Source organism: Lipotes vexillifer, unplaced genomic scaffold, assembly GCF_000442215.2.
Source record: "Lipotes vexillifer unplaced genomic scaffold, Lipotes_vexillifer_v1.1 scaffold553, whole genome shotgun sequence".
NCBI classification, from domain to species: domain Eukaryota; kingdom Metazoa; phylum Chordata; class Mammalia; order Artiodactyla; family Lipotidae; genus Lipotes; species Lipotes vexillifer.
In genome coordinates, this window is record NW_006786729.1 from 87,704 (window position 1) to 96,884 (window position 9,181).

General features: G+C 41.4%; 1 protein-coding gene across 1 annotated transcript; it reads right to left on the reverse strand.

Annotated features, from left to right (window-relative positions):
• Positions 1–3,458: 3,458 nt before the first annotated feature.
• LOC103088560 (zinc finger protein 766-like) lies at positions 3,459–5,546 on the reverse strand. Its single transcript, XM_007459345.1, has 3 exons — positions 5,532–5,546; positions 4,031–4,157; positions 3,459–3,553 (listed from the first exon to the last, which is right to left on the reverse strand). Exons 1-3 carry the CDS (start codon positions 5,544–5,546, stop codon positions 3,459–3,461), a joined length of 237 nt encoding a protein of 78 aa, XP_007459407.1.
• Between the last annotated feature and the right edge of the window lie 3,635 nt (positions 5,547–9,181).

The window sequence follows — 9,181 nt, forward strand, 5'->3', positions numbered from 1 at the left end:
GGGAAAGAGAATCTTAAAAGCAGCAAGGGAGAAGGTAGGTATTTGTCATATACAAAAGAACCTCAGTAAGATTAAAAGCTGATTTCTTGCCAAAACCATGGAGTCCAGAAACAGTGGATGATATATTTGAAGTGTTGACAGAGGAAAAAAAACTGTCAGCCAATTCTATCTCTAGAAAAACTGTCTTTTAAAAATGAGGGAGAAATTATGACTTCCAAGATAAACAAAAGGTGATGGATTTTCTTACGACTAGACCTGCCCTATAATATATAAAAGAGAGAACACTTCTCTTTTTTTCCTTTCCCATTATGGTTAATTACAGGATATTGAATATAGTGCCCTGTGCTATACAGTAGGACCTTGTTGTTTATCCATTCTATATATAATAGTTTGCATCTGCTAATCCCAAACTCCCAATCCTTCCCTCCCCCACCTCTCCTCCCCCTTGGCAACCACAAGTCTGAAAAGAGAGAACATTTCTTTTCAGAAGAAAAGAAAAAAGAGGCCACTGTTGTGGCCTCTCCCGTTGCGGGGCACAGGCTCCGGACGCACAGGCTCAACGGCCATGGCTCATGGGCCCAGCCGCTCCGCGGCATGTGGGATCTTCCCGGACCGGGGCACGAACCCGTGTCCCCTGCATCGGCAGGTGGACTCTCAACCACTGTGCCACCAGGGAAGCCCTAGAGAACATTTCTTAATTCATTCTATGAGGCCAGCATTATTCTGATACCAAAGCCAGACAAAACCAGCTCAAGAAAAGATACTACAGACCAACATATTTTATGAATATAGATGAAAAATCCTCAACAAAATACTAGCCAATTGAATACATAGCATATTAAGATTATACATCATAAAAAAGGCGGCCTTGTTCTAAGAATTCAAGGATTGTTGGTTCAACATATGGAAATCTAGCAATATAATAGCCCACATCAATAGTATGAAGGGGGGGCACCTACATAATCATCTCACTGTATGCAGAACAGATATTTGAAAAAAATCTAGAAACCGTCATGATGAAAACAGTCAGCATACAGAAAATTTCCTCAGCCTGATAAAGATCATTTATGAAAAACTCACAGCTAGTATCATACACAGTCAATGATGAAATAATAAAAGCTTTCCACCTAAAATAAGAAATAAGACATGATGCCCAGTTTCATCACTGCTATCCAGCTATTCAATGTTGTACTGGAAGGTCTACCCAGGGCAATTAGGCAAGAAAAAGAAATTAAAAGTATATAAATTGGAGAATAAAAAGGGAAATTATCTCCATGAGGAGATGACACAATCCTGTATAACGAAAATTCCATAAAATACACACACACACACAAACAAGACCTACTAGTCTTATAAACGATGTCAGCCAAGCTGCAGGATACAGTATCTACATATGAAAATCAGCTGTGTTTCTATACATCAACAATGAACAATTTGAAAAAAATTTTTTTTAATAATTCCACTTACAAAAATATCCAAAGAATAAAATACCTAAGAATGAATTTAAGCAAGGAGATGAAAGACATATAGACTGAAAACTACAAAACATTGCTGATATAGATAACTATTAAGGACTTACTGTATAGCACAGGGAACTCTACTCAATACTCTGTAATGGCCTATACGGGAAAAGAATCTAAAAAAGAGTGGATATCTGTATATGTGTAACAGATTCACTTTGCTGTACATCTGAAACTAACACAACACTGTAAATCAACTATACTCCAATAAAAATTAAAAAAAACATTGTTGATAGAAATTAAAGAAGACCTAAATAAATGGGAAGACACTCCATATTTATGATAATATTTGCCAACATGGTCTATAGATTCTATGTAAACACTATCAAAATTCCAAGAACATTTTCTGGAAAAATGGAAAAGATGATGAAATTCACATGGAACCACAAAGGGCCTTGAACAGTCAAGACAATAGTGCAAAAGATATGATATACACAGAATAGATAAATCCACAGAGACAGAATGCAGACTGATAGTTGCCAGGGACTGGGGACAGAGGAAAATGTTGACAAACTGCCTAGCAGGGAATGAATGCTAATCATACTTTTGTGAACAATAAACAATGGCATACACATGCAATGAACACCGTTGCAACAACAGTCTGGCCAACGGTCTCACTGATATGTGGTTATGAACTTGCAATTTTCTCCCTGGAATAAATCCCTGTACTTGAGACAACCGCAAATCAAACAGGATGATCGTTAGTATACTTAATCAACATTGCTACACTGCCCTTGAGAGACACTTTTGTGATGATCCACAAAACCCAGAAGGACAACTGGAACCATTTGTGTCAGGCTCTCATGATACTTTCTATCTCAGCATCCTGGAACATGCTGACCACTCTACTCAGTTACTTCAGAGGGCACGTGCCCATGAAGCAGGATGATACTGTAACATCTAAATCAAAGCATTCTCCACTCAGAATTTTACCCAGTGAAACTCCTCATAGGAGAGTTCACTAGAGCTTCTCCAGCACCTAAAGGGTGGGTTATCACAGCAGAAAACAGAGAATAACATTTCAGACACCAAGTAGGTGTATTTCAGAAGCAAGTTTCAGAGGCAAAATCACACACACTCAAAAAAATATGGAAATCAGGTAGAGCCCAAGTTTTTCCAATTTGCATACTACGTAGGCACTGCAAGAGAGAGAAAAGTAAAAGATACAAGAGTAAAGCAAGGGATTCAGATTTTGTGGGATGTTGAAATGGGCCCTGGGGTCTGCCTACAAACCCCAAAATGTGCCTGAGATATGCTCCCCCTGAAGGACTGGGGATCAAAGAAAGGTTCTCTCTGCCCACTGTCTTTACAATACTGCTGAGGAACAATCTCAGAAGATTCATGCTAGTCCCATGATACATGGTCCTAAAGGCAAAAGCAGAAACGAAGAAACGTCTGAGGCACCTGAAGGGGCACAGAGGGCTTGAGACAGGCCCCTGTACTCGCCTGGGGCCCCGGATGCAGTGGATGAGCAGCCAGTGACCCCCATCCCCAAAAGAAGGTCTCTCACGTATGTGAAATGGGGACGGAAGCTAGAGAAGGAGAGGAGACGGGACAAGGGAGACCTCAGCTCGATGTGTGTGGACTGAGAACTGAGTCTAGAATGAGAGGCTGGTCCCCCAAAGTCCAAATACAAAAACAGTCACAGATGGCAGGTAACAGAAAGTTGTGAGTCAGGATAAAGACTTTGCCTTTGTCTTTGCAACGAGATGGGATACCACTGGGACGGGAGGAAACTTTTAAGACACATGAATAAGAAGAGGAGGGGAAGTGCAATTTCCTTCGAGAGCTCACAGCAATAAACTTCTGTCTTCCCAAAGACCTCTCACATTTAGGAATAATTTCCTAAAAAACATTTGATGAAGTAACCACCTCTTTGCCGGCTGAGTTCTTCCGTATGTTCGTATCGTTGATACATTCCCACCCACCTTATTATTATTACTTTTTCTCTATTTTCACCTCACTCTTCAGAGGCCAGGGCTCTCTCCCCTGCTCCAAGATGAAAATAATATTCACCTCAGAAAGACAGATTCCTGCTTACATGAAAGAAGGTGAATGATGTGCTGTGGCTTTTTCATAATACAATTCCAGCCCTTTGCCCAGCTGAAAAAGACAGTACAGATGGGGTAGAATAATATTTCACAAATTTGTTCAATAACGGTCTTCTTCCAAATGCTTAAAGAATATTTTAAATATACAGATATGTAGCTTTCTTCCAAGAACTACCAAACCAATAGTGCAGAAGTAAAAACAGGCAGATGGCTTAAAATTTCGCCATAAGCTTTTGTGCTTACTCAACTTCCAGAACCACCACCACCTAGCATGTCGTGGACAGATCAACTGAAGAAAGAGGAGGTTTAAATTCCAGACATTCCATTATAAAGCCTCTCATTTCTGAATCAACATGGCTTCAACCTTAGGTGAACAAGGCAGGGGTTCCCAAGAGACTCAAGATAAATGCAAAGACATCTGAGGGCAGATCCCAATTTCTGGAGGGAAAATATCCTCACCCAGGGAGACCAGGTTCCTGTAGTTCTCCAACATCACGTCCCTGTACAAGGCCCTCTGAGCAGGGTCCAGGCATTCCCACTCCTCCTGAGAGAATTCTATGGCCACATCCCTGAATGTCAACAGTGCCTGAAATGAAAACACATTTCACCAAGAGGCCATGAGGAGAGTACTTATCTTCACACAAAATGAGAAGAGGAGAGAGGTGCCAGTGTCAATTAGATAGAAGTGAGTGTTTTGATAGTGCCACAAAGAGAATCTTGAACAATGCATCCCTAATTTTGCTTTATTACACTTTTCTATCAGAGGATGTCAAATCTACTAAATTACTGAGGAATTTAAAATTGCATGCAAAAAAAAGATATATATATATATATATATATACACACACACACACAAATGAAAAAAATTCAACAAAGCGTTGTCTATACACAGGTTCCAGACATTATACACCAAATGATACCTAACTTCCTGATGAGGTACAGTAATGTCTTTAGGGATGACAAAGTCCACAGTAGCTTTAAAGAAAGGTGAGAAATGAAAAAATGGGATAATGATAATTACAATAACAACCAAAAGTTACCATACAGTAAGCATTACTCCAAATGTTTTATAAGTTATTAACTCATAAAACAACATAGCATCCAATTTATTCCCACCTTACAGAGGACCCAACTCTGTTATTCAACAGCTAATAAATGGCAGCCATCACCTGAACCAGGTGGTCCAGCTTTAGAACAGAACCTACAGCATCATACATTTAAGTATCAGATATGACATTAAAAGTATGATGACACAGTTGTTTCCTAACTGAGAAAACCTGAAACAAGTTCAAGGCTGAAAACACAGAACTGGCTGAAAGGTCAATACATATACACGTACACACACATGCATACATACAATGAGCATTGTCCTTACTGCTCTTAACTCATTAACATGGCACGGTAGGAGAAAACTTAAGGACGTGGAAAGCATGTAAGACACACTTTCAAAGTTAAAATAAATATAAGACTTATTTATGAAATGATGGTGTTGTTTATACACACCATGGATTCCTGCTCACATACACAAGTGGGTGCACTATAAACATACCAAAATTAACTGAAATAAAAGTGGTAGTGTCTAAAATGACATTTTTAAAATACACCTTCATTTTCTATTATTTTTTACTTCTGTATTTCAGCATTTTTGGTACAATGAACATGTATAAACTGTACTAAATTTAATTAAGATTGTCAACATTATTCTGTAGTAGCCTGGTTATTAAAAAACACTACAAAAATTGAGAAAAAATACATTAGAAAACTTAACTTTGATCTTCATAAATACATAGTGTAAAAATACAGAATAGAATCTGTGTCGTGATGAGAGAAGACTGAAGGAAGGCCGTGGGGCGAGTCCGAGCAAACCTGTCAGGCAGGGTACTTGAGAGTGAGAGATTATCAAGTCCAAATGGCATTTCAGGACAGAGGACTGAACAGTAAACTAAGAATATGATTTTACCTGAGAAAGAGTCATTCCTGACTCCTTGTCCTTTCCTCTTCTTCCTCTTCAGGGCTTCTTTCTCAGGCAAGGTGAGTCCTGAGATGTCAATCCTGAGTGTCAAAAGATGCTGTTTAATGCTTGGAATCGACACACCCCCTTCCTGTACCACAACCACACACAGGGAGGACCTCAGCATGTGGAACAGACGGTCCTCTGCTGTAGGGTTTTTGACCCCTTTCTTCAGAACTCACTCCCCTCCTGGTTAAGCCACACACAAGCTGCAGCAGTGGGGACCCAGGAAGGACTGACCCTCCCCTTCAGGTCAGAGACCCAGTCCTGACCGAAGGCCATGCAGAGGACAGCACCCCCTCCACCCCTCTAGTTTAAGGGCTGGTCTCAGTCCTCAGAAACAGATGAGCCAGAGCGCTAATGCTCAGGGCTGGATACAGATTCGATCACCTGAGGCTACTTAGTCAGCCATGACCTAGAAGAAAACTCTATGGGAACTGGGCACAAAAGAGGTATCTGAAAATGGCTCAGCAATCTAATGTAAAGTCAGGGTTGAGCATCATTCAGAGGGGTCAACCCCAGCACACCTCCCACTCTGTGGCCCTGCTCTCTCCTCGGGCCCTGCCCCCTGTATCTGGATAGTGGAAGGGGAAAGAGCAGAGAGAAACACACAGAGCAGGCATTACAGGCTAGGGCAGGGGGAGGAGTGTGGCTGCAAAGTTAAACGAGAGACTCAGAAAAGGCACCACTGAGAATGGGGGCAGGTGTGTTATCAGAACAAAGATCTGGGGGAGGAGGTTCACCATGTGCATTTGAGAGGTCAAAGAGTTCTAGGAATCCCTGAGGCAGTGGTGACCCTGACTCCGAGAAAAGCAGAGACATCTGTGTGGCTCAATCTCAGTGAGAAGGGAGGAAACAAGCAGGAGATGATGTCACACAAGTACTGCAGGAAGCAGATCAGCAAGGCCCGTGGCCTTCAGACATTTTTCTACCCCATCCCAAGTGAATTTTGGAAACCATGTATTGTCTCATCCATCTTAACATCTAATTCTTTTGTATCTCAAGTTAAAACACATATGAATAATGTAACATCCTGTATATTTGAAAAGCAGCCAAGATGGTCACACTGGCCCTAGGAAGTATGCCACAGCTCTTAACGGAAATGTGGAGGGCTGTAGGGTCCAGGAGCTAATGTCTGCACAGGGTGGCAAGAAGATGCCTGTGAGACGCGCCAGCAGGGATGTAAAGGGTACAGCTGGACAACAGGAGTCTGGAGTTCAGGGCTGAGGTCTGAGAAGGAGATGTGGAATTGGGAGATGTCAGGGTGTTTAAAGCCATAAGATAGGATGATATGGAAAGTCACTGAGTGTGGCCAGAGAAAAGGTCCCAGATGGAGCTTGGGGCCCTGCCCCCATCAGCGACCAGGGGTTGAGGCAAAACCAGGAGAAGAAAATGAAAAGTGAACAAGGAGAAAAGAAAATTGAAACACATGGCCAGACTTAAAATGATAGTTTATTTTTAAATACTGGGATGTCCTGCAAGCCATGAGAAAACAAAGAAAAAAGTGTTTAACGGAAGAGGGAGTGATCAACAGTTGCTGATAGGACAAAACAAAGACTGTGAATTAACCAGTGGGTTTAGAAATAGGGATGACATTACAGCCTCTGACAAGGAAAGTGGGATGGTAGATGGGAAAGCTTGATTGGATGGGGTTCCAGCAACAGCTGGAAGCAAAGGTTGATGAACTATGTTTGACAAATGGTGCCATCATGTCCGCTTACTTGAGGACTAATCACTGTTTATCTTGAGAACACCTACATAATGGGTTGTGTCTGCTTGGCTATAAAAAAGGGTGAGGTTTCTTTCTGTCATAGCAATCTTTTTGGTGGAGTCCCTGTGATGCAGGTATATGTCCAGAAGTGCAATTGCTGGATCACACGGTGATTCTATGTTTAATTTTTTGAGGAAATCACCACTGTCCTCCACAGCTTCTGTATCATTTTATCCTTGTAAACAATGCGCAAAGGTTTCAATTCTCCACATTCTCTCCAACACTTGTTATTTTCAGTTTCTTCTGGTAACAGCCATCCCAATGGGTGTGAAGCATCTCCCTGTGGTTTTGATTTGCATTTCCCTTACGATTGGTGATACTGGGCATCTTTTCCTGAGCTTATTGGCCATCTGTACATCTTCTTTGGAGAAATGTCTATTCAAGTGTTTTGCCTATTTTTCAACTTTGTTTTTCAGTGGTAGTTCTTTATATATTCTAGATAATAATTCTTTATCAGATACATGATTTGCAAAATTTTCCTCTTATTTTGTGGGTTGCCTTTTCACTCTGTTGATAGTGTTCTTTTTTTTTTCTTTTTTGGGGGGGGTGCAGTACGCGGGCCTCTCACTGCTGTGGCCTCTCCCGTTGCGGAGCACAGGCTCCGGACGCGCAGGCTCAGCAGCCACGGCTCACGTGCCCAGCTGCTCCGCGGCATGTGGGATCTTCCTGGACCGGGGCACGAACCCATGTCCCCTGCATCAGCAGGAGGACTCTCAACCACTGCGCCACCAGGGAAGCCCCGATAGTGTTCTTTGATGCACAAAGTTTTTTATTTTGATGAAGCCCATTTAACTATTTTTTCCTTTGTTGCCTATGCTCTCTGGTGTCACATCCAGGAGCCTGGATTTTGTCCCAAAGGCAATGGGAAGCCAGTAGAGGGGTTAATGCCAGGTACTGAAATGGTCTAACTTCAGATTTACTTCCGATGCAGAGAAAGAACTCTGAGACAGACTCTGTCTCTGAGCCCTGCATCTTTCCTAGTAGTTTTCATCATCGTTGTTGGCCTGGCACTCTTTTAAGCTTATAATTACAATGGTTACCCTCTTGCAGAAAAATGCCACATAGATATCCATACAATATTGTCAATCATTTTAGGGATCGCTGTCATTCAGCAGTCCTGATCTTGTTCATCACCTCTGTGTTGTAGGTAGGTTCACAGAAGCCCAGAAGGGAAGTTACCTTGAGAACATCTGAGCTGAGTGAGAACTGCATGTCACTGAATTTTGAAAGGGTGGCCTAGAAGAGACAGTGAGCAGTTTGTCCTTATCATCTCATTCCCCTTTGAAAAATTACAGGATCATCTTTAATACACCTGAGCAAAAGACACCTCTTTTGTGATCTTAATCACATTGATCCCAAGCATTTACTCCCTCTTTCGCAGAAAATCACAGTGAAACACTGAAGAAATATAAAATGATGAACACAGATTTTGGTGCTGAAACTTTTAAAGAGGGTTAGCTATGGAAATAGGATAAGTGCAAATTTCTTTACCATGAACAGATGGGCTCTGTTAGAACAAAGTTTCAAGTCAATCCAGCCCATCCCTCAATATTTTCACAGAATGGACAAAAGGGACTTGAGCGGAACATCTACTTTATAGCTCACAGCTCACTAATTCAACAAATCACACAAAGGGGACAAAAGAGGCTGCTGAATATTAGACTAACTCACTAAACTAAGTTCTAACCATTAAGATGCTATACACCCTTACCAAGTATATATTGAAACAGTCTAAAATTATTTACTAAGTACTACACAATGTTCCAACATATGACAAAGGGTAGAAAGAATGCAGTCTTTAAAATCTGAACTAGACACAATATATTCA